A 26,654-nucleotide genomic window follows, 5' to 3' on the forward strand; every position below is an offset into this window, starting at 1 on the left:
TAATGCAACGCACAAGTGATGCGTGAAAACCAACATTCATGTGCACAGCCCTTTAGAATTGAATGGGTCCGGATTCAGTGTAGGTGCAATACGTCTGATCTGTAGACAGCTCTCCATAATGCAGCAGGAAATTACCTTTTTGAGATTTGTGAATTAACCATTAAACAAACTCAGGCTGAGAACATTGCAATGCCACTGCCACAGAGGCCCCCTAGAAATGGAGGATGGATTACTGTAGGTTCTGGTAGACTGAGAGTTGTGGATAGAAGACATGTCCCACAGTCTGTGGCTCTACATAATTCATTTGCAGCACTTTCCGAATGCAAGAGCAACATGGAGGATGGCTCAAGCACAGTGGGTGAAAAACAATCATCTCCCATGCCTAAAGTATGTAAGACTGCAGCCAAAGACAAAAAGGAGAAGGTGAGGATTGATAGTAAGCAGCTGTTGGTGGGCGATTCCATCATAAGAGGTGTGACGTTTGAGGAGAATGGTGTTGTGAGATGTCTCCCTGGTGCTACCGCTAGCAGGGATAGACGACGGATCCTTAATATTGTTAGGCAAGCAAAGCAGGTAAGGGAAGTGGATGTTATTGTACATCTTGGGACAGACGATCTGGCTTGCAATGAGGTTTCAAAGGTGAAAGAAGCTTTTCACACACTTGGAAAGGATATATGGGAGGTTGCATCAACTGTTTCATTCTCTGCAGTTTCGCCTGTGCATAACCTTCAGCATGACAGGAAGATGCGCATTAAGGAATTCTATGTATGGCTTGTTGAATGGTGTCTGAACCAAGGGTTTGGCTTTGTGTCTCATGTTAGCTCTTGTTGGAATTGAAAAGAACTGTACAAGAAAGATGGTTTGCATCTTTCTCTCAAGGGAACGAATGTCCTCGGTGAACAGTTCCAAGTATTTGCTAAGGAGCATTTAAACTAGGAAAGGGGGGCGAAATAGTGATAATCCAGCAGTCCAACTGCCCCCCGGAACAATGCCAGAAGATGCCAGTAGCACAAAGGTTAAGAAATGACCAGCTCAGATTCTTGTCTACAAATGCTTGCAGTTTAGGGAATACGATCAATGAACTTGAGGCTATAATGGCATCTGAGAATATAGATGTAGTGGCTGTTACTGAGACGTGGTTCAAGGGGAGTAATGACTGGGATATATCAATACCTGGGTTCTCTCTATACAGGAAAGACAGGGAAGGCAAGAAGGGGGAGGGGTGGCCCTGTATGTGAAAGATAGCATAAAATCTAATTTGATACAAGTTAGCAAGAACAATTTAGAGTCAGTTTGGGTTACCTTGCAGCTTGATAATCATAAGGTAACTCGTGTAGGTGTGATATATAGACCACCGAGCCAAATCAAAGAATTAGATGATCTACTAGTTGAGGAAATAGCTAAAATGACATTGAAGGGGGAAGTTATCATTATGGGAGACTTCAATCTTCCAGATGTAAACTGGAAAACCAAAATAGCTAGTTCTGCCAGGAGTACAGATATTCTAAATTCCCTATTGGGATTATCTCTACAGGAAGTAGTTGAGGAGCCAACCCGGAAGGAGGCCATTTTAGATTTAGTATTTACAAATGGAAATTTGGTATATGATATTACTGTAGGGGAAAGCTTGGGATCTAGTGATCACCAGTCAGTGTGGTTTACTATAAGTACAGTGACTGAGTCACACCACACAAAAACAAAAGTTCTAGATTTTAGAAAAACTGACTTTTCTAAAATTAGATTAGTGGTATACGAGTCCTTATCAGATTGGAACAGTTTTATTGGAGTCCAAGAGAAATGGAACTACTTAAAAGTGGCACTATTGAAGGCAACAGAAAATTGCATTAGGCTTGTCAGTAAAAGCAAAAAAAGGAAGAGACTACTGTGGTACTCAGCAGAAGTGGCCAAAATCATTAAAAACCAAAAGATAGCATTTAGGAATTATAAAACAAAACAAAACGAGGATGACAGGCAAATTTATAAGATTAGGCAGAGAGAGGCCAAACAAGTTATAAGAGCTTCTAAAGCACAGGCAGAAGAGAAATTAGCTCAGTCAGGGAAAAAAGGCGATAAGGCATTCTTCAGATACATAAATGAAAAAAGGAAACTAAAACAAGGAATTACCAAATTAAAAACAAAAGAAGGAAGGTATATGGAAGAAGATAAAGAACTAGCTGACTGCCTTAATGAATACTTCTGTTCAGTTTTTACAAAGGAAAATGAAGGAAAAGGACCTCAGTTAGGAAAGAAGACTAATGAATCTTTTGATGCATGTGTCTTTACAGAGGAAGAGGTTCTAAGTCGGCTGTCTAAAATTAATACAAATAAGTTACAGGGGCCTGATGGGATACACCCAAAGCTATTAAAAGAGCTCAGCGGTGAACTAGCAAAACCATTAACAGATTTATTTAACCAATCACTGGCAACAGGAGTCGTCCCAGAAGATTGGAAATGAGCAAATGTTGTGCCCATTCACAAGAAAGGTAGTAGGGAGGAATCGGGCAACTATAGGCCAGTAAGCCTGACATCAATAGTGGGGAAATTAATGGAAACCATACTTAAGGAGAGGATTGTGGAACATCTAAAATCCCATGGATTGAAAGATGTAAAACAGCATGGGTTTACTTCAGGGAGATCATGTCAGACTAATCTTATTGATTTTTTTTGATTGGGTGACTAAAATAATAGATGGAGGAGGTGCAGTAGACATCGCTTATCTAGACTTTAGTAAGGCTTTTTATACTGTCCCACATAGAAGGCTTATCAATAAATTGCAGTCTTTGGGCTTGGACTCCCATATTGTTGAATGGATTAGGCAGTGGCTGAGGGACAGGCAACAGAGGGTTGTAGTCAATGAAGTATATTCAGACCAAGGTCTTGTTACCAGTGGGGTACCTCAGGGATCTGTTCTGGGACCCATATTGTTTAATATCTTTATCAGCGAAATTGCAGAAGGCCTCGATGGTAAGGTGTGTCTTTTTGCTGATGACACAAAGATTTGTAACAGGGTTGACGTTCCTGGAGGGATACACCAAATGGAAAAGGATTTAGGAAAACTAGAGGAATGGTCAAAAATCTGGCAACTAAAATTTAATGTTGATAAGTGCAAGATAATGCACCTGGGGCGTAAAAACCCAAAAGCAGAATATAAAATCAGTGATACAGTCCTAACCTCAGTATCTGAGTAAAGGGATTTAGGGATTATTATTTCAGAAGACTTAAAGGTAGGCAGACAATGTCATAGAGCAGCAGGAAATGCTAGCAGAATGCTTGGGTGTATAGGGAGAGGAATTACCAGTAGAAAGAGGGAGGTGCTCATGCCGCTCTACAGAGCACTAGTGAGACCTCATTTGGAGTATTGTGCTTAGTACTGGAGACCATATCTCCAGAAGGATATTGATACTTTGGAGAGAGTTCAGAGAAGAGCTACTAAACTGGTACATGTATTGCAGGATGAAACTTACCAGAAAAGATTAAAGGACCTTAACATGTATAGCTTGGAAGAAAGACGAGACAGAGGGGATATGATAGAAACTTTTAAATACATAAAGGGAATCAACAAGGTAAAAGAGGAGAGAATATTTAAAAGAATAAAAACTGCTACAAGAGGACATAGTTTTAAATTAGAGGGGCAAAGGTTTAAAAGTAATATCAGGAAGTATTACTTTACTGAGAGAGTAGTGGATGCATGGAATAGCCTTCCTGCAGAAGTGGTAGCTGCAAATACAGTGAAGGAGTTTAAGCATGCATGGGATAGGCATAAGGCCATCCTTCATATAAGATAGGGCCAGGGGCTATCCATAGTATTCAGTATATTGGGCAGACTAGATGGGCCAAATGGTTCTTATCTGCCGACACATTCTATGTTTACCTCACGCATTGCACCCGCGCGGAAATCTCGCCCGTGTGAAAGGGGCTTTATTAGTTTAAGCAGACTGTGATTGTCTGTTGTGACTTTTATACTTTTATAACCCTTTGTCTTACCGTGGACTGATGAACAGCAAGGCTTTTGGAGATACTTTTATAACCCTTTCCAGCTTTATGCAAGTCAACAATTCTTAATAGTAGGTCTTCTGAGAGCTCTTTTGTGCGAGGCATCATTCACATCAGGCAATGCTTCTTGTGAAAAGCAAACCCAGAACTGGTGTGTGTTTTTTATAGGGCAGGGCAGCTGTAACCAACACCTCTAATCTCATCTCATTGATTGGACTCCAGTTGGCTGACACCTCACTCCAATTAGCTCTTGGAGATGTCATTAGTCTAGGGGTTCACATACTTTTTCCACCTGCACTGTGAATGTTTACATGGTTCGTTCAATAAAAACATGGTAAAATTTAATTTTTTTAAGATCACATTTTATGACCATTTTGTGCAGAAATCCATATCATTCCAAAGGGTTCACATACTTTTTCTTGCAACTGTAGGTTGTTAAAGGATTTTCTCCATCTGGGACATTGATGGCATATCGCTATTTTCAGAAGTCCCATAGCTGTGAATGGAGAGTGCACGACGCAAGCACAGCCACCTCTCCATTTACCGCTGTATGACTGCCAGAAATAGCTGAGCCAGAGCTCGGATGTTTTTAGAACTAACATAGCGATGAACGGAAGGTGGCTGCTCACTGCTCAATTCAAGCATCTTTTTCTGGATATTGGTGCGGGTCCCACGTTTAGCATCTGCACCTGTCTGACATTAATGGTATATCCTAACAATATGCCATCAATGTCCTAGATGGGAAAACCCCTTTAATATGTGATTTAAAAAATAATAATAATATGGGAAATTTAGGAAAATGAGACTTAAAAACATTTTGAGTCTTGGAACTATATTCTTTAAGATGATATATGTCATATAACATTACTCATGCTGTATATTTTGCAATTAAACTTGTGCTATGGTTAATATTCTGTATGACTATATATTTAGGAAATTTGAGGAGGTCTGTAAAATGAGTTTAATAACTAGGCATGGTAACCTTACTTTTGGCAATATTTAGGTACATATTCCACATGGTAACAGTAGAGATGTTTTAATTTTTTTTATTTATTTAGGTAATTTGATGTGGACAACAGACTTGGCTCCGATTGTAAAGGAGTTACTGTTCCACTTGCTGGCTGAACTGCTTCGTAAAATTCACCACCTAGAGCAAAAGAAGAATCCTGCAGGCTTGTCATCCTCAATTGCTCTTCAGCTGAATCCATGTCTAGCAATGCTTATGGCTCTGCAAACAGAGTTACGTAAGTTGTATGATGATGAGACCCAAAACTGGACTTCCGGAAATGCATGTGGAGGCTCGGTGCCTGGGATTACTGAGCATGGACGTTTCTCCACCTATTTTCATGCTTTAATGGAGGCTTGCCTGGCTGTGGCTGAAGTTACTCTTCCTATTAATATGAGTGCTGCAGTAAGTGTGATGACCACAACAACTGCAACAAACCTTAGTGACTCGTCTTCATCATCATCATCTTCTCCTGGGCAAACTCCGCAAAGTCCAAGCCTGCTTTCAAAGCGGAAGAAAGTTAAGATCAAACGTGAAAAAACTGCATCTGCAAAGCACACATCTTCACGAGGTGCTGAGAATGACCCTGCTTTGCTTAGTATGGGTGGAGGTAAGCCAGAAGATATGTTGTGGTTTCACAGGGCTCTAACTCTGCTAATGATTCTCAGACACCTAACTAATAAAGATCCACAAGGCTTGGGTGTTACAAACGATGCCATAGCAGATGCCAGCCAGGCACTTGTTGGACCCACAGCACATAGCCGCTTGCTTGTAATTTCTGGAATTCCAACTCACCTCGAAGAATCTGTTGTCAGAGGTGCCATTCGAAAAGCATGCAATGCCCATGGTGGGGTTTTTAAAGATGAGATCTATATCCCCCTTCAAGATGCAGAAACAACAAAAACCAAAGAGGGAACTGAAGGAGCTGAATGCAAAACTGAGGCCGATAAAACTCCTGGAGTTCCAGTAAAGGACAACATGGATATTAGTAGTTCCAGCAGTGTGACACCTGCGGTTAGTGTCAGCGCTTCTGCTTCCACAAGTCAGGCTTCCTTGTGTAGCTCTCAGGGAGTTTCACAAGCTACCAGTGAAGCGTCCATGGAGCAGTTTGTGCCAGAGATTGCCGTACCTCAAGGTCTTTTGGAGCCAAGTGTTGTGTCCAGCCAGGAGAGTCTGGACCTATCCATCTGCAGCACAGGAAGTATGGGCAGCTTGGGAAGTCTAATCGAACAACTTGATAATGTAGAAACCACCTCTTTACCGGATGTTACAGGTTTACTGGACAACCAGCCTCCAGTGTCCAAGCCCATCAAAGGTTTTGCAGTTGTGGAGGTAATTTTCTGTCTGTGACATATCCTTTGTATCCAGTGTTTTATATAGAGAATTACTTTTCATTGTTTTAAATATTATCTAGTGTTACCTATTACACCTGTTTCAGGCCTACACCTATTTCATCCACTCTACACACTACTGCCCCCTGCTTTTCCAGAATTCTTAAAACATGATGAAAAGGTGGGGTAGTTCTTAAAACATACAGTTGCAGACACAATTGTATATGATGCTTTTTTCTAAACCCTATTTTACATGGTTTATATTTTAATGAACAGTACAGATGTGCCTGCAGAATTTTCTTCAGATTTTTTATTTTAATTTTTTAATTCTCTTTAACAGGTGCGCTCTCGGGCGAAAATTGAAAAAATTAGAGCTAGTTTGTTTAACAGCAGTGATCTTATTGGTTTATCCAGCCTGGATGGTGAAGATGAGCTCATGGAGATGTCAACTGAAGAAATCCTTACAGTCTCTACTGTAAACCAGAGTTTATTTGATACACAAGGAATTCCAGGTTTAGGAGATTATTTCACTGATAAGTCCTTGAAAGGTGAGCTGAACTCTATCAGTGAACCAGTTCTCTTCTGTTGTGTTTTACTACTTTATCTTATAAATACTATGGTAATATTTTTTTTTAAAGAGGAACAGAATGGGTTAAGAATAAAAATTTTGCATTACTTACCTCTCGGGTCTCTTGCTGCTACAGTGCAGATACTGCTCCAGTCTCCACTTTTCTATACTTCTTGGCTTTACACACAGGAAATGTCTGGAAATGACTGCTCAGCCATTCAACGGCAGTGGTAAGCCACCTCAACCAGTGGTTTACTGACCGGGCATTTCGAGCCATTTCCGGTGTCTCAAATCAGAACCGTGAAGTAAAGAGCAGGGACGACCGGAACGGCATCAAAATTGCAGGGGGGGGTAACTCGGGGTCATCATTTTAGGGTGTTCTCAATCTTTCAGCGACAACTAGAATTATCGCATAGTAAATTTTAGTATTATCGCATAGAATTATCGTATAGTAGCATACCACGAGGTAACCAGAGCGATAATTTTGCATTTTATAAGTACCTTTTAGAGGAATTTCTTTAAAACATTTTCTCTCTCAAATGCCTCATGCACATGGAATACAGTGAATCAGGCGCGGACCCATTTGTTTCTTTAGGGCTGCAAAAAAATGCTGACTGCCGTGAAGCCAAGTGAAAAGGCTGGTCAGGAAAGTGCGGGACGCACACAGCCACCGTTTGTGTTGTGGACTGCAAAACAGATCTGGCCGTGTGCATGAGGCCAAAGAGAGATGGAAAAAGGATCTCTGACCAATAGAGGCGGATAAATGGCAGGAAATACTATAATCAATACAGAAGGTATCTTTTGAGTTTATGGCACTAAGTGTCCCCTCCATTTTAGCAGAGTTTACTTCTAAAGTTAATCTGGTTATAAGACTAGGTAAATATGTTTCTCGCTCATATCATTGGGGGACACAGGACCGTGGGTATAGCTTGCTGCTGCCACTAGGAGGCGACACTAGGTTGAAAACTGTTAGCTCCTCCCCTGCAGGCTATACCCCCTCCAGTCTGGAGAGAGCATATCAGTTTTTAGCTTAGTGTCGTAGGAGGCAGACCTCCCTGCTTAGCAGGGTGGCTCTTTTTGATTAATTTTTTCTATATTTTTATAGGTTTCCTGTATGGGGCACAGATTCACATGGCGTTTCTGTCTCCCTGGGAGGCTGGCCGGTGTCACTTGTTCCACAGCCCTGCCTCCCCCAAGAAGACAAAGCGGACTAGGGCAGCCTCGCTCCCCTGCTTCCCGCCAGCAAGAGGGCCACCTACTCTCCAGCCCTTCTCTGCCCAGACCCCTGCTGCCTTGTGCCAGCGGTCGTGGTGGTGGCCCTGCTGGTACATGATTAAAGGGCGAAGACCACAGATGAAGACAGGTGAGTATAAACCCTGTCTCCCATCCCTGCTTGTCGGGGTTAGCGAGGTATCCCACCCACCTGTCTCCCATCTTGGCTCCCCACATTCGGTACAGCAAGGGTTAATCCAGCCGCCGGCATCTCATGTTACAGCCTTGGGAGGTGTCTCCCTCCTTCATCCCCTCCGGTTCTAGAGGCTGCGGCTCATATCGCCGCATGCGGCGCTCTTCCAGTGCGGGCGCATATCGCCGCATGAGGCGCTCTTCCAGTGCGGGCGCATATAGCCGCAGCGGCCACTTCCCACATTCGGCTGTCATTCATTTACATACATCCCCCGCTAACGGCGGCTCCACGCACCGCACGGTGAGAGCATCGGGTCCTTCTCAGAGTTGGAGGGGGCGGAGCTTATTCTCCCGCTGCGGCAATGCTTCCTCGTCCTGTCGAGCTGCAGGGTGAGACACAGCCCCTCAAGCATGGAGACCTGTGCCACAATGTCTGATATGGCCAATACTCCCCCTCAGGCACCCTGCAGGACCACCTACTATGCCCGCACTTCATGCTCAGTGAAGTTCCCTCGTGGCCAGTCACTACCACTATGCTCTGCATGTCATGCGCCTGCACAGAGCCATCCCCCTATTCTACAGCAGCCCACAGAAGTGCAGGACCATCCTGGCTATGGGGAACCCGACTGGGCAAGGTCCCTGTCCCGGGGAGTGGACGACCTCTCTAAAATCTCCCATTCCGCCCTTTCTTTGCTGGGTCGTTTGGTTGAGAAATCGCCACCGGTGCAATCCACACCGTCGCAAGGCGTACAAACCAGAAGCAGACTTCCTAGTAAGCGTCCTAGAGCAGGCCACCGTTCCTCCTCTGACGCCTCAACATCTCCTCCGGCTTCCGATCACAGGCGTCCTCCCTCTTAGGTGACGCAATGTCGGAGGGTGAGATTGGGGATTCAGATACGGAAATGGACCTGGAGCACTCTTCTTAGATTGCATCCATGGTGGATAGCCTGACATCCGCTATACGTGACACCTTCCAGGTTCAGGAGGAACTCCCAGCCACCAGGGGGTGTCATTTCTGCGTTCAAGGCAGACACCTAAGTCTCTTTCCCATTACACGATTACTTTTCTGTAGTTGTCGCAAAAGCTTGGGACCAGCCAGGTCTACGCTTTATTGTTCCTAAGCGATTGGACCTACTCTATCCTTTTCCAGGCGATTACGTGGAAAAATGGGCTTCTCCTCTGAGGGTGGACCCACCGGTCGCTCACCTGGCTAAGAACACGGCTATCCCAGTGGCGGATGGCTCATCTCTCCATGACCCAGTAGACCGTCGCATAGAATCGCTCTCCAAGTCTATCTTTGCGGCTAGTGGTTCGGCCTTACGACCAATTTTTGCCTCTGCATGGGTAGCCAAGGTGGTCTCGGAGTGTGCCCTCCGTTTGAACTAAGACTTAGCGTCCGACCTTCCCCCTGCTGAGCTCCAGTCCTTAGCACTCCAAATTTCTCAGGCAGGGAAGTATCTCTGCGAAGCGGCTCTGGACGCTGGGACGATGGTCGTCCGTTCCTCAGCTCTCGCAATATCTATCCACCGAGCGTTATGGCTCAAGGTTTGGGCGGCAGATTCATCCTCTAAACGCTCGCTTTTGAGACTCCCCTTTGCTGGGTCTCGACTCTTTGGTGTCCGGCTGGACGAGATTATTTTGGAAGCAACGGGTGAGAAAAGCACCCATCTGCCCCAACCCAAGATGAAGCGTTTCTTTCGTCCTAGAGTTTCCTCCTCCCGTTACCAGTCCTTTCGCCGGTTCTCGGGCACTCGTCCAGCACCCACCTCAACGGCGGGACAGTCCACTCAGGACCGACGAAAGGGCCCGTCCTTTAAGCCCCAGCAGCCCTGGCGTCCGCGGGCTCAGTAACCTCGTTCCGCTCCCGGAAAACAGCATTCAGCATGAAGGTGTGTCCCCGCCCTCACGGGTGGGGGGGGGCAACTCCTCCTTTTTCAGGAGATTTGGCGGACCCATATTTCGGAAGCATGGGCACTTGAGGTCGTCACCTTGGGTTACAAGATAAAGTTCAAGTCTATCCCGCCTAACCGTTTTTTCCTCTCTCAGCCTCCCAGGGATCCAGTTCGAGCTGCGGCATTCTTTCACGCAGTTCAATCCCTTCTCTCACGGGGGGTGATAACGCCGGTGCCATTAGAGGAAAGGTTTATGGGTTTTTATTCCAACCTGTTCGTGGTCCCCAAAAAAGAGGGCAATGTTTGCCCAGTGCTGGACCTCAAGATAGTGAACCGCTTCCTTCGTATTCAGCGATTCAGGATGGAGTCCCTTCGTTCCGTGGTTGCTTCATTGGTACAAGGGGAATTTATGGCGTCCATAGACATCCAGGATGCCTACCTACACGTTCCCATCGCAACCGTTCACCAACGTTTTCTTCAGTTTGCCATACATTCATCCCATTAACAATTTGTCGCCCTACCATTCTGCCTGGCGACAGCTCCGCGAGTATTCACAAAGGTACTCTCTCCCCTTCTGGGCCTTTTGCGATCCAGGGGCATCTTGATCAAGGCTCCTACGGCGTTTCAATGCGAGGAAAGTCTTCAGATCACTGTGAGCACTCTATCCCGCTTCGGGTGGATAGTCAATCTGCGGAAGTCCTTCCTGTCTCCCGCCACTCGGGTCAGGTTCCTGGGCATGACGTTAGATTCAGGTGCAGCCATGGTATGCAAGACACTGGACATTCAGAGGTGGGTGCGTCTGCTACTCCAGCGCAGCAGTACATCTATCCGTAATTGTATGCAGGGGCTGGGCCTGATGGTAGCCTCTTTCGAGGCAATCCCTTTCGCCCAATTCCACACCAGGTACTTTCAGTGGGCCATTTTGTCATCCTGGGACAAATCCCTGGACTCTCTGGATCTCAGGATTCGTCTATCTCGGTAAGTGCTCTCGGCACTCAGTTGGTGGATCGTGACTGCACACCTGTCTTCGACGAAATCCTTTCTCCCAGTTACGTGGACTGTCATCCCAACCGACGCCAGCCTATCAACATAATTGGAACTCCGGGCCATCTACCTCTCCCTTCGCCATTGGACTCCCCTCTTTCAGGGTCGTCTGGTCAGAGTACAGTCGCACAATGCCACGGCGGTGGCCTATATCAACCACCAAGGAGGGACTCGCAGCTGTGCGGTGATGCAGGAGGCTGCGAAGATTCTACAGTGGGCGGAAGAACATGTTTCGGTGATTTCGGCAGTCTACATTCCGGGAGTGGACAATTGGACGGCAGACTTTCTCAGCCGGACGACGGTGGACCCAGGGGAGTGGTCTCTCCATCAGGAGGTGTTCGAGGCTCTCTGTTTCCAGTGGGGATGTCCGGAAGTGGAATTGATGGCGTCCAGGCTCATTCACAAGCTCCCGTGCTTCTTGTCTTGCGCAAGAGAACCGGTGGCGTACAACGTGGACGCTCTCGTGGCACGATGGGACAGCTTCTCGTTCCTTCACATGTTCCCATCCTTACCACTCCTGCCTCGGATCCTGTGCAGAATCAGGATGGAGGGCATCCAGGCAATCCTGATCGCCCCAGACTGGCCTCGACGGAGCTCATTCTCCTTCTGGGGGATGCACCATGGCCCCTTCCACTCAGGGGCGACCTACTCTCCCAGGGCCCAGTCTTCCATCCGAATTTAGATACGCTATGTTTAACGGCGTGGCTGTTGAAACCTTCTTGTTGAAACAGAGGGGTTTTTCTGATGCGGTCATTCAGACTATGATTAGGACTAGGAAGCCCTCCTTCTTCCTACGCTTCTGTGAGGAACGCGGTCTTCCTCCCAGGAGGTTTTCCCTTCCTACGGTGCTGGCGTTTCTTCAGTACGGACTAGAACTGGGTCTGGCTCTTAGTTCTCTAAAGGGGCAGGTCTCAGCCCTATCCATTTTTTTCCAGCATACACTGGCCGTCTTAGGTCCGATCAAAACCTTCATACAACGGGTGGCTCACACCGTGCCTCCTTATCGGCCGCCGTTGCACTCTTGGGACCTGAACCTAGTTCTGGTTTCGCTCCATGCCGCTCCATTCGAACCTCTGAGAGAGGTCTCCCTTCGTTTGCTTTCCTGGAAAGTGACGTTTTTGGTGGCTATTACATCTATTTGAAGTGTTTCAGAACTAGCGGCTCTTTCCTGCAGGGAGCCCTTCTTGGTGTTCCATCGAGATAAGGTGGTGCTCCGCCCAGTGTCATCTTTTCTATCAAAGGTAGTATCCGCATTTCACGTTAACGAGGACATTGTTCTGCCCTCGTTTTGCCCTAGACCTTCTCATTCACAGGAGGTTTCTCTCCATCCTCTGGACGTGGTGCAGGCCTTGAAGATCTACCTGTCCGTTGTGGCCCCCTTTAGGTGCACGGACGCTCTGTTCGTAATCTCGGAAGGTCCTCGTAGAGGTTTGGCGGCTTCCATTTTTTTTTTCCCGCCCTGGGGACTGCTTTAGGACGTCCCACGGTCGTGTCCCCCCAATGATATGAGTGAGAACTCGCCTGTAAAATCAGTTTCTCGCTTTATTCATTGGGGGACACAGCACCCACCCAATGTTCTTTATACGGCAAGTGGGGTCCAGGTTTTGCCAGTTGGGACCTTGTTTGGTTCGGTCTTAACGCAGTGTGCAGTTTTTGTTGGTTTTCAGTTTAATTCTGCTTCTCCTACTGCTGGAGCACAAACTGATATGCTCTCTCCAGGCTGGAGGGGGTATAGCCTGCAGGGGAGGAGCTAACCGCTTTCAGCCTAGTGTCCCACGGCTATACCCACGGTCCTGTGTCCCCCCCAATGAATAAAGCGAGAAAGAGATTTTACAGGTGAGTTCACAAAAATCTTGTTTTATCAGTAGTGAAGGAGCCTTACCAAAATTTGAGTAGCTGTGGTCTCCATGGTGTGATACCTCTGGCCTTGACCTACGCACGCCTCTTATAGGCCACATACTGTGAGCACGTATTCTGGTCATTTGAGGCTTGGAATATGCGTAGTTGGTGGTTCTCCCTTTCTACAGTCCAGTGCTATGTCTGTGTACTGTCATTTAGTGATGTTTGTATGATGTGTAATTAAAAAAAAAAAAGAATGGCAAGGGCATTGGTGAGGTAAGTAATGATTTTATTTTAATTTTTTAACTATTTTGCCACTTAAAAGGGGCTGTCTCACCTCCTATTGCTAGGATACCCCCAGTGTCAGATAGGTGTGGGTCTCACCTCAGAAGACCCACACCTGTCTCTAGAACGGAGCCACCAAAGTGAACAAGAGTGCACCTTGTGTGCGCAGCAGGCCTCCATTCTGACATTGGTGGCATATCTTAGCCATATGCTACCAATGTATGAGGTGAAACAATCCATTTAAGGGAAATTTATCCTGCTGGAACACGCCATCTTGTCTTCATAATTACAGCACCATAAATTTAACAACAGTAAAAAGCAACTTAAAAGTTTGTCGCATTTAACATGTTTTTTTTCTTTGGAATTCAAAAACTCTGATTTTAGAAAGAGAAGTTGTATAATGGCTTGTCTTTTATGTGTGTATTGCATTTACAGTGCCATGTTAATTTTCTTTTTTCTTTTCTTTTTTCTTTAATATTTATTTAAGGGGATAAGCTAGTCCCAGACGCCAGAGATGTTCTCACAGAGATATTCAAGAGCTGCATTCATGCTGAGCAGATGTTAAGCCTAACTCCTACTAAGTATATCAAAGTGTCAGATATTTTCCTCAGCAAGGAGCAAATCAACTCACAGACTCCAGGAAATCTGCTCCATACCTTCTTCACAAATGTTCGCCCCCCTAAGAAAGTTTTGGAAGATCAGCTGACACAGGTAATCTTTCCTAAAAATGACACCATAGACCAGTACAGTAGTGCCCACTGTCTATTTTAGGCTACTTTCACACTAGCGTTCGGGGTTCCGCTTGTGAGTTCCGTTTGAAGGCTCTCACAAGTGGCCCCGAACGGATCCGTACGGCCCCAATGCATTCTGATTGGATGCGGATCCGCTCAGAATGCCTCAGTCTGGCACCGTTTGACCTCCGTTCCGCTCAGCAGGCGGACACCCGAACGCAGCTTGCAGCGTTCGGGTGTCCGCCTGGCCATGCGGAGCCAAACGGATCCGTCCAGACTTACAATGTAAGTCAATGGGGACGGATCCGTTTGAAGTTGACACAATATGGTGCAATTTCAAACTGATCCGTCCCCCATTGACTTTCAATGCAAAGTCTGGACGGATCCGTCTGACTAACTTTCAGACTTAGAATTTTTTCTGAAAGATAATGCAGACGGGTCCGTTCTGAATGGATCCCATCGTTTGCATTATAGGAGCGGATCCGTCTGTGCAGACACCAGACGGATCCGCTCCGAACGCAAGTGTGAAAGTAGCCTTACTATATGAGTGCTGGAGTATATTATCAAAAATGCAAATGCTGTAAATTATCATATTTTTTGGACTAGAAGAGGTTGTGATTAAAAAGGAAATGGCCCACTGTTTGCCTTGCATCTTACTGAATCCACAGTTTTTCTTAGTGATAAAATGAAATTTTAAAATGAAAGTTCTAAAAATTCTTTCTATGATGCCATGGGATCCAGTCAAACAAATTATTTTGATAGTAAAATGCCCAAAAAATGTATTTTGCTTAGCAGATGTTTTATACTTCTTAATTGCTTTCCATGTTTTGTTAAAGATTCTACGTAAATATGGCGTTTCAAAACCAAAGTTTGACAAAAACAAATATAGTAAAACTGGAAAGGAGCAGCATCTGGTAAAAGTTGTGAGCACAAAGAGGCCAGTGGGAAAGCCTTCTACTAAAGACAAAGCTGTCCTAAATAGTGTTCGGTGAGTATTCTCTAATGGTTCCATCCTGACCAGAGACTTGGGCGTGCATTACCAAGAAAAATATATAGCGTTCACTATGCACTAAAAATGACCTGACATTCTTATTCTGCGGCTCAATACGAATGCGGCGATACCAAACTTGAACAGTTTTTTTGTTTTTGTTTTTACTACTTTAACCACTTGCCGCAACTGTAACGCCGAAAGGCGTCATCGCGGCGGCTCCCCCAGGCTACGCTAACGCCGATTGGCGTCATCTCGCGTGAGCCGAGATTTCCTGTGAACGCGCGCACACAGGCGCGCGCGCTCACAGGAACGGAAGGTAAGAGAGTGGATCTCCAGCCTGCCAGCGGCGATCGTTCGCTGGCAGGCTGGAGATGTGTTTTTTTTAACCCCTGAAAGGTATATCAGACACTGTTTTGATAACAGCGTCTAATATACCTGCTACCTGGTCCTCTGGTGGTCCCCTTTGTTTGGATCGACCACCAGAGGACACAGGTAGCTCAGTAATATGTTGCACCAAGCACCACTACACTACACCCCCCCCCCCCCCCCTTGTCACTTATTAACCCATTATTCACCCTTGATCACCCCTGATCACCCCATATAGACTCCCTGATCACCCCCCTGTCATTGATTACCCCCCTGTCATTGATTACCCCCCTGTAAAGCTCTATTCAGACGTCCGCATGATTTTTACGGATCCACTGAAAGATGGATCGGATCCGCAAAACGCATACGGACGTCTGAATGGAGCCTTACAGGGGCGTGATCAATGACAGGGGGGTGATCACCCCATATAGACTCCCTGATCACCCCCCTGTCATTGATTACCCCCCTGTAAAGCTCCATTCAGACGTCCGCATGATTTTTACGGATCCACTGATAGATGGATCGGATCCGCAAAACGCATACGGATGTCTGAATGGAGCCTTACAGGGGCGTGATCAATGACTGTGGTGATCACCCCATATAGACTCCCTGATCACCCCCCTGTCATTGATTACCCCCCTGTCATTGATTACCCCCCTGTCATTGATCACCCCCCTGTAAAGCTCCATTCAGACGTCCGCATGATTTTTACGGATCCACTGATAGATGGATCGGATCCGCAAAACGCATATGGACGTCTGAATGGAGCCTTACAGGGGCGTGATCAATGACTGTGGTGATCACCCCATATAGACTCCCTGATCACCCCCCTGTCATTGATTACCCCCCTGTCATTGATCACCCCCCTGTAAAGCTCCATTCAGATGTCCGCATGATTTTTACGGATCTACTGATAGATGGATCGGATCTGCAAAACGCATACGGACGTCTGAATGGAGCCTTACAGGGGCGTGATCAATGACTGTGGTGATCACCCCATATAGACTCCCTGATCACCCCCCCTGTCATTGATCACCCCCCTGTCATTGATCACCCCCCCCCTGTCAGGCTGCATTCAGATGTCCGTATGATTTTTACGGATCCACGGATACATGGATCGGATCCGCAAAACACATACGGACATCTGAATGGAGCCTTATAGGGGGGTGATCAATGGCAGGGGGGTGATCACCCCATATAGACTCCCTGATCACCCCCCTGTCATTGATCACCCCCCTGTCATTGATCACCCCCCTGTAAGGCTCCATTCAGACATTTTTTTGGCCCAAGTTAGCGGAAATTATATTTTTTTCTTACAAAGTCTCATATTCCACTAACTTGTGTCAAAAAATAAAATCTCACATGAACTCACCATACCCCTCACGGAATCCAAATGCGTAAAATTTTTTAGAGATTTATATTCCAGACTTCTTCTCACGCTTTAGGGCCCCTAGAATGCCAGGGCAGTATAAATACCCCACATGTGACCCCATTTCGGAAAGAAGACACCCCAAGGTATTCCGTGAGGGGCATATTGAGTCCATGAACGATTGAAATTTTTGTCCCAAGTTAGCGGAAAGGGAGACTTTGTGAGAAAAAAATAAATAAAATCAATTTCCGCTAACTTGTGCCCAAAAAAAAAAAATTCTATGAACTCGCAATGCCCCTTATTGAATACCTTGGGGTGTCTTCTTTCCAAAATGGGGTCACATGTGGGGTATTTATACTGCCCTGGCATTCTAGGGGCCCTAAAGCGTGAGAAGAAGTCTGGGATCCAAATGTCTAAAAATGCCCTCATAAAAGGAATGTGGGCCCCTTTGCGCATCTAGGCTGCAAAAAAGTGTCACACATCTGGTATCGCCCTACTCAGGAGAGGTTTGGCAATGTGTTTTGGGGTGTCATTTTACATATACCCATGCTGGGTGAGATAAATATCTTGGTCAAATGCCAACTTTGTATAAAAAAATGGGAAAAGTTGTCTTTTGCTGAGATATTTCTCTCACCCAGCATGAGTATATGTAAAAAGACACCCCAAAACACATTGCCCAACTTCTCCTGAATACGGCGATACCACATGTGACACTTTTTTGCAGCCTAGGTGGGAAAAGGGGCCCACATTCCAAAGAGCACCTTTAGGATTTCACAGGTCATTTACCTACTTACCACACATTAGGGCCCCTGGAAAATGCCAGGGCAGTATAACTACCCCACAAGTGACCCCATTTTGGAAAGAAGACACCCCAAGGTATTCCGTGAGGGGCATGGCGAGTTCCTAGAATTTTATATTTTTTGTCACAAGTTAGCGGAAAATGATGATTTTTTTTTTTCTTTGCCCTTACAAAGTCTCATATTCCACTAACTTGTGACAAAAAATAAAAACTTCCATGAACTCACTATGCCCATCACGAAATACCTGGGGGTGTCTTCTTTCCAAAATGGGGTCACTTGTGGGGTAGTTATAGTGCCCTGGCATTCTAGGGGCCCAAATGTGTGGTAAGAAGTTTGAAATCAAAATGTGTAAAAAATGACCAGTGAAATCCGAAAGGTGCTCTTTGGAATATGGGCCCCTTTGCCCACCTAGGCTGCAAAAAAGTGTCACACATCTGGTATCTCCGTACTCAGGAGAAGTTGGGGAGTGTGTTTTGGGGTGTCATTTTACATATACCCATGCTGGGTGAGAGAAATATCTTGGCAAAAGACAACTTTTCCCATTTTTTTATACAAAGTTGGCATTTGACCAAGATATTTATCTCACCCAGCATGGGTATATGTAAAATGACACCCAAAAACACATTCCCCAACTTCTCCTGAGTACAGCGATACCACATGTGTGGCACTTTTTTGCAGCCTAGGTGGGCAAAGGGGCCCATATTCCAAAGAGCACCTTTCGGATTTCACTGGTCATTTTTTACAGAATTTGATTTCAAACTCCTTACCACACATTAGGGTCCCTAGAATGCCAGGACAGTATAACTACCCCACAAGTGACCCCATTTTGGAAAGAAGACACCCCAAGGTATTCGCTGATGGGCATAGTGAGTTCATGGAAGTTTTTATTTTTTGTCACAAGTTAGTGGAATATGAGACTTTGTAAGAAAAAAATAAAAAATAAAAAATCATCATTTTCCACTAACTTGTGACAAAAAATAAAAAATTCTAGGAATTCGCCATGCCCCTCACGGAATACCTTGGGGTGTCTTCTTTCCAAAATGGGGTCACTTGTGGGGTAGTTATACTGCCCTGGCATTCTAGGGGCCCAAATGTGTGGTAAGGAGTTTGAAATCAAATTCTGTAAAAAATGACCAGTGAAATCCGAAAGGTGCTCTTTGGAATATGGGCCCCTTTGCCCACCTAGGCTGCAAAAAAGTGTCACACATCTGGTATCTCCGTATTCAGGAGAAGTTGGGGAATGTGTTTTGGGGTGTCATTTTACATATACCCATGCTGGGTGAGAGAAATATCTTGGCAAAAGACAACTTTTCCCATTTTTTTATACAAAGTTGGCATTTGACCAGGATATTTATCTCACCCAGCATGGGTATATGTAAAATGACACCCCAAAACACATTCCCCAACTTCTCCTGAATACGGAGATACCAGATGTGTGACACTTTTTTGCAGCCTAGGTGGGCAAAGGGGCCCATATTCCAAAGAGCACCTTTCGGATTTCACTGGTCATTTTTTACAGAATTTGATTTCAACTTCCTTACCACACATTTGGGCCCCTAGAATGCCAGGGCAGTATAACTACCCCACAAGTGACCCCATTTTGGAAAGAAGACACCCCAAGGTATTCACTGATGGGCATAGTGAGTTCATGGAAGTTTTTATTTTTTGTCACAAGTTAGTGGAATATGAGACTTTGTAAGAAAAAAAAAAATCATCATTTTCCGCTAACTTGTGACAAAAAATAAAAAGTTCTATGAACTCACTATGCCTATCAGCGAATACCTTAGGGTGTCTACTTTCCGAAATGGGGTCATTTGTGGGGTGCTTGTACTGTCTGGCCATTGTAGAACCTCAGGAAACATGACAGGTGCTCAGAAAGTCAGAGCTGCTTCAAAAAGCGGAAATTCACATTTTTGTACCATAGTTTTTAAACGCTATAACTTTTACCCAAACCATTTTTTTTTTTACCCAAACATTTTTTTTTTTACCCAAACACATGTAGAACAATAAATTTAGAGAAAAATTTGTATATGGATGTCGTTTTTTTTGCAAAATTTTGCAACTGAAAGTGAAAAATGTCATTTTTTTGCAAAAAAATCGTTAAATTTCGATTAATAACAAAAAAAGTAAAAATGTCAGCAGCAATGAAATACCACCAAATGAAAGCTCTATTAGTGAGAAGAAAAGGAGGTAAAATTCATTTGGGTGGTAAGTTGCATGACCGAGCAATAAACCGCTAAAGTTGTGGAGTGCCGATTTGTAAAAAAGGGCCTGGTCTTTAGGGGGGTATAAACCTGTGGTCCTTAAGTGGTTAAAAAAAAATGAAAACCTTTAGAAAAATCGAAATTTTCTTTGCATTGCTATATTCTGACAGACAGAACTTTTTTATATTGCTGTCTACAGAGCTTTATAAGGGCTTGTTTTTTGCGTAACGAACTGTAGTTTTCATTGATGCCATTTTTGTAGTATATACAACGTTTTGATCACCTTTATTCAATTTTTGGGGGGACAAAATGACAAAAATAATGGTAAATCGCGTGTTTTTCAATTTTTTTCTGTTACTGCGTTCACCGCACAAGAATTTAAAAAAAATATTTTAATAGTTCAGACATTTTTGGACGCGGCGATACCCAATATGTTAATTTTTTTATTGTTTATGTATTTTTAGATGTAAAATTGGAAAAGAGGGGTGATTCAAACTTTTAATATATTGGTGTTTTTTAACTTTTTTTTTTTTTTTTTTTATTATCCCCCATAGGGGCCTTGTACATGGGATCTTTTGATCCCCTCTCCTATTCACCATATTAGAGATCTATTACGGTGAATAGGATTTTTTCACTCTCCATTCAGCGCTATGCCTCGTGCATAGCTCAGTATGGAGAAAGCCATGGCAGGCCTGGATCGCTTCAGCAGCGATTTCACTGCGGGGGCTCCGATCGGAAGGAAAATGGAGCCGCATCACTTCACAGGTGCTGCAATCAGCCTTGATCGTTGCACCTGAGGGGGTTAAATGGTAGGGGCGGCGCGATTGCCGCTTCCTGTCAGTGCGGCCGGATGCCGGCTGTATCATACAGCCGTCAAATCGCGTGCATGGAGCGGGCTCACTGCAGAGGCCTGCTCCATAAATCCCCTGTCAAGCAATGACATACCTGTACATCATAATGCATGAAGGGGTTAAAAGGAAACTACCAGAAGTTAATATAATAGCCCTTTAATGTGGATATGGAGCTGCGCCCCATCCTGGCTGTTAAATCTTAAAAATAGTCAAAAATATTTATGATGTCACTTGTGTTCTTGAAGGGCATCGCTACAGTACCTCTGCTATCTCGATTTAGGCAATGCAGGCTGCTGTAAAATGTTACCTGTACTTTGCTGAAGGAGAGTCCTATACAAATTTGAAGGGGGAAATTTATGTATTAATTATATATTAGCAAATTATTGCAGTTTTCTAATAAGTCACTTAAAGTGACCTTATGCTAGAGCTTCATATTTTGTTATTGATGCTGAAATACATATATATATATATATATATATATATATATATATATATATATTCCTTTACAGAACTGCCCTAAGTGAAAAGAAACCAACTGTGAAACCCAGATCTCCTGAGAAGAGTCGGCCCGATGAAAAGGACCCTGATAAATCTCCAATTAAGAAACAAGAAAGTATGTTGATTTTTTATGGCTGTGTCTGTGTATATTCTGCATGGTGTTAGTCATAGAATCCATGTGTATTTGTGCTGCTCAGTTGCAGAGGAGAAATTTTTAACACTAGATGGATTTCAGAAGTTTGTGGTTGACAAAGCAAAGCAAGACATTAGAAGCATCTGGAGAGCCATTTTGTCCTGTGGCTATGACCTTCACTATGAAAGGTATTATTCACCATTAACCTTATTTCTGAAAACATTTGAAATACCTTTTTTGTATGAGGATCTCACTAGATTTAGCTGGTTAAGCAGATTCGTCATCTCTGTTGAGAGTAATTTGTCTTTTTATTTAGGTGTGCTTGCATCGATACACGACATGCTCAGAAATCCAGTAGGAAATGGACCCTGGAAATGGATGTGGCTGTGGTTCAGTATATCAACCGGCTTTGCCGTCACCTTGCAATAACACCAGCTCGGCTACACCCACATGAGGTCTATTTGGATATGTCTGATACAGCTGACCCCAGAGTGTCTTGTCTGCTGAGTAGGTGGCTTATCTAATATATAAAGCTGAGTGTATGTGTGTGTATGTGTGTGTATGTCCGCTAAAGGAATCCACACCATCGCATTTACAATCACGAAATTTGGCACACAGGTACATCAGGTGTCTGGGAAGTTCCTGAGAGATTCCCAAAAAATGCATTAGCCAATAAAAGCTTGGTCACATGACCCTTATCAGCCAATAGAAGCATGCAGGTCCTTCAGCCTCCACATACAGTTTTACTTCAGGTTTCCATAACAACCCAGCCATTTTTCTTCACTGCTGTAGGTGAGCTTTAAAGGAAATCTGGCACCAGGATAATTGCTATTGAAGTAAAGCCATGGCCTAATAGCACTTAGTACCTTATTTCCAGATGTACCTTTGTTCCAGCAATAGATGTTTTTATTCTCTGAAAATCAGTTTTTTTGATATACAAATAGCCAGTAAGGTGCCCAGAGGGGCGTCACTCTTGTAGGAAGGAGACCAGACATGCCCCCTACCACAATGTGTCCACCCTCAAGACTTAAAACCCTGCCCACAGCTACTGCTAAGCCACACCCCTGATCCGGTTAGGCCACACCCACTCCTGAGCCGAAGGGGATTGAAAAAATGAAGGTAAAAATCAACTTCTGTCAGCTGCAGGGGTGGGAGGGAAGGCGACTTTGTCCCTGCAGCTTACACTCACTTAGGCTCCACTACACTTAGGCTCCATTCAGACATCCGTAGTGCATTGCAGATCCGCAATTACACCCGGCCGGCACCCCCATAGAAATTCCTATTCTTGTCCGCAATTGCGAACAAGAATAGGACATGCTCTATTTTTTTCCGGAGCTGCAGACCGGAAGATCGGGTCCGCACTCCGGAAATGCGGATGCGGACAGCACATTGTGTGCTGTCCGCATCTCATCCGGCCCCATAGAAAATGAATGGGTCCACACTTGCGGAATGGATGCAGACCCATTCTACGGACGTGTGAATGGACCCTTGAAGTGAGCTGTCCAAAAGGACATGCCACTGATCCGGTTAGGCCACACCCCCTCCCACTCCTCAGCCGACTGAGATAGAAAAAATGAAGTTAGAAATCAACTTCTAGGTCCCACTGTCAAGGGGGTGGTATGCTGTGAAAGTCACTGTTAAAAGGGAAGGCTGCTGTAAAGGTCAAAGTTAAGGGGGTAGGCTGCTGTGGAGGTACAATTTTAAGGGACTGGGCACTGTGGGGGGGTCAGTATTAAGGGGTGGGGGGCTGTGGAGGTCACTGTTTTGGGGGCGGGGTGTTGTAGATGTCACTGTTATAGTGGATAGTGTTGATATCTTTTAACGACACATCCAAACATTAAATGAAATAGATTAAATATACCCGAGCGGGTCCTTCAGCTAGTTCATATATATATTAAATTATGAAGGATGCTTCCCGATCATGTAAGGGCTCCTTGCATATGTATAGAGAGATGTCCTGTTTCAGGGGTATTCTCATTTTAAACATGGCATATCCACAGTCTCTGTTGAATTTAACACTGACATTTTTTTCTGTAGTCTTCAGTGGAGTTGACTATGCAGCCACCTCTCCGTTAAACTTTATGGATTCCCCCATTCTACCAATAGATGAAGGTTCCCAGAGGTGTACATTTTTTGCATATTCTGTATTAATGTTTTAAATGAGAAAACCCATTTAACAGTACAAAGTTTAATAGATACAAACCCAATACGTTTTATGGGAAATGCATGTAATCTAAATTTGTTTGCAAATTTCTTGTACTGCTCAGATGTCCCCATTGAGAGTCTACGGCTTCGGTTTGCTCTTCTTCAGTCACTGAACACCACTTTAGAAACCTTCTTCCTGCCTCTTGTGGAGTTACGGCAGACAGACATGTACATGCACAGTATTGCTGCTTTACTGCAACAAGCAAAAGGTGAGAAAATGTTTAAAGTGAACTATAATTTAAAGTATTTGTCTTCCTTTTTATGGGGGACATTGTTCTAGGGTCTGTGCCTCTAAAGGCTCCACATGTGTAGGTTGTTTTTATGAAGGCAGGCTGCCTCTTAGTTTTTGGCACCTGAAGTTAAAGGTATCTGATATATTTTGCTTAAGTGACTATTTTATGGTTATTTTCTATAATAAAATAAAATAATAGATGCATAGGTATTTCCCATTGCTGTTGACACTCTTTGGGTTTTTTAACCCCTTAGGGACACATGACGTACCGGTACGGCATGTTTCCCGAATCCTTAAGGTGATCGGAACAAGGTGCCTGCTCAAATCATTGAGCAGGCACCTCGGCTAAATGCGCGGGGGGGGTGACCCCAACCCCCCCCCCCCCCCCCCCCCCTGTTGGCGATTGCCGCAAATCGCAGGTCAATTCAGACCTGCGGTTTGTGGCTTTTACCTAGTGCGGCGGTGGTGCCATTGGGTCCCCATGGGGCTGTGGGGGGGACCCGATGGCATGGAAGGCAGCGCGATGCCTTCCTGAGGCATCTGCGCTGACTTCCGGTGAAGAGCCTGTGAGATCCAGCCCCCTGGATCTCACTGGCCCCGGAAGCTGTATGAGTAATACACACAGTATTACTCATACAGCCAATGCATTCCAATACAGAAATTAGACAAGGATACTTTCCAAGAAATGACAAAAAAAACGTTTTTTTTTATTTTTTAACAAAAGTTTGAATAACTACTGGGTGGGAAATTCCCCGTGCCGCTGTGGGGCGTAGAGGAAAAACCAATTACCGGTAAGTAATTGAAATCTTTCCAAACGCCCCCCCAGCGACACGACAGGAGGAATAACAGAGGAATCCTATACCGCTGATTCAGCCCAAGAGGCTGCTACAGATCGGGTTGAGTGGGCCTTCAGGGGAACCTCCTTTTAAGTCATAACAAGTCAAAATTGCAGATCTGATCCATCGACTAACCGATGTTTTGCTTGCCGCGTTCCCCTTATTTGGACCTGCAAATTGAATAAACAGTCTGTCCGTTTTCCTGAGATCTTCCGTAGCCTTTAGGCAGGCAAGTACTGTTCTTCTTACGTCCAGGTTATGGAACCATCTTTGCTCCTGACTGCCTGATGGGGATCCAAAGGAAGGGAGGGGCACTTCCTGTAGACAGTGGAACTTAGAGACCACCTTAGGCAAAAAAGATGGAGAATGTCTCAGTACTATCCTATCATCCTTGATGGATAGGTAGGGGGGTCTGCATGAGAAGGCCTGGATTTCCCCCACCCTTCTAGCCGTGGTGATAGCTACTAAGAAAACCGTTTTAAAGGTAAGTAACTTTAGTGATATTTCAGATAAGGGTTCAAAAGGACTGTCCGATAAGGCAGCCAACACTAAATTAAAGTCCCAAGGGGGGACAGTGGACCTCACTATTGGTTGTTTTCTTCGAGCCCCTCTCACAAATCTCTTAACCAGGTCTACCTCTGCTAATTTTATATCAAGTAAGGCACTCAAAGCCGATATGTGGACTTTTATAGTGCTGACTCTTAGCCCCTTCTGTAGTCCTGACTGGAGAAACTCTAGGACCTTAGTGATTACAAGGGGACCTTTGGTATCACCACCTGTAAATTTTCTGAAAGACTGCCAGATTCTGTCATAAATCTTCTATGTCACCTTTTTGCGGCTATAAAGAATTGTGGAAATTACCGCGTCCGTTTGACCCAGACCACCATGACAAATTCTTTCAACCGCATCTCGTCTCTACAGAGTTTGTTACACAGACATGTTAGAGTTCTCATAATTGGGGTCATTTATCAAACTGGTGTAAAGTACAACTGGCTTAGGTGCCCATAGCAATCAATCAGATTCCACCTTTCATTTTTCAAAGGAGCTGTCAAAAATGAAAGGTGGAATCTGTTGCAATGGGTAACTAACCCAGTTCTACTTTACAACAGTTTAATAAATTAACCCAAAGGCCCCTATAGTATTTACAGCAATTATAATGTCCCCTAGAGTGCCCCCAGTAATAATAACACCCTATATTGTGCTCCAGGTAATAATGCCTGTATAGTGTCCCCCAAAATAATGTCCCCTAATAGAAACACCCCCACACTGCCCCATATAGTAATTTCCCCCACACAGTAATTTCCCCCACACAGTAATTTCCCCCACACTGCTCCTATATAGTAATTTCCCCCACACTGCTGCCATATAGTAATAATTTCCCCACACTACCCCCATATAGTCATTTCCCCCACACGGCCCCATATACTAATTTCCCCTACACTGCTCCATATAGTAATTTCCCCCACACTGCTCCATACAGTAATTTCCCCTACACTGCTCCATATAGTAATTTCCCCCACACTGCTCCATACAGTAATTTCTTCCACACTGCCTCCCATGTAGTAATTCCCCCCGGGCACAGGCACGGCGCGATGACGTAATCACGCCCGCCTACGCCAGGATTTTACTACCGCATAGGCTGATCGGCGGACGGCGGTGGGGCAGGGAACTATGCGCTCCCGTGCCCCGCAGTAGTTTGTGGGCATTTGGGTCGGCGTTGGGCCCCCCAGCGATGCCGGGCCCGGGGCTACCAACCCAAACGCCCCAATTATAATCCGCCACTGTTGAGGACATCAGACCCAAGATCTTCATTATTGACCTGATTGACACTCTCGATCTGCTGCGGAATAGAGTAAATTCCTGTTTGATAGTTTGAATTTTTTCTTGTGGGAGGAAGGTCCTCATGATATCTGAGTCCAGCAGCATTCCCAAAAAGATCTTTCTTTTTACGGGCCGGAGGTCTGACTTTTCCATATTTATTAGCCATCCCAGATCCGTTAGGCTGTGTTTCACTAACTCTATGTGTTCTAACAGAAGACTCTCTGATCCTGCTGCTATTAGGAAGTCGTCTAAGTA

At 44.8% G+C, this 26,654-nt stretch overlaps 1 protein-coding gene across 3 annotated transcripts in view; it reads left to right on the top strand.

Moving 5' to 3' along the window:
* Window positions 1-26,654, top strand: part of HECTD4 (HECT domain E3 ubiquitin protein ligase 4) — a 234,016-nt gene that overhangs the window by 183,113 nt on the left and 24,249 nt on the right. For 2 of the 3 annotated variants that reach the window (XM_040416050.1, XM_040416049.1), the window contains exons 61-68: window positions 5,052-6,331; window positions 6,671-6,878; window positions 13,850-14,073; window positions 14,930-15,081; window positions 21,184-21,287; window positions 21,370-21,493; window positions 21,622-21,812; window positions 23,573-23,719. In XM_040416050.1, the coding sequence (XP_040271984.1) occupies window positions 5,052-6,331; window positions 6,671-6,878; window positions 13,850-14,073; window positions 14,930-15,081; window positions 21,184-21,287; window positions 21,370-21,493; window positions 21,622-21,812; window positions 23,573-23,719 (2,430 nt within the window). Of the gene's footprint in view, window positions 1-5,051; window positions 6,332-6,670; window positions 6,879-13,849; window positions 14,074-14,929; window positions 15,082-21,183; window positions 21,288-21,369; window positions 21,494-21,621; window positions 21,813-23,572; window positions 23,720-26,654 lie in introns of those variants that run through there. The other variant, XR_005776144.1, reaches the window with a different exon arrangement.

The sequence above is a fragment of the Bufo bufo genome, chromosome 2, assembly GCF_905171765.1.
Source record: "Bufo bufo chromosome 2, aBufBuf1.1, whole genome shotgun sequence".
Classification (NCBI taxonomy): domain Eukaryota; kingdom Metazoa; phylum Chordata; class Amphibia; order Anura; family Bufonidae; genus Bufo; species Bufo bufo.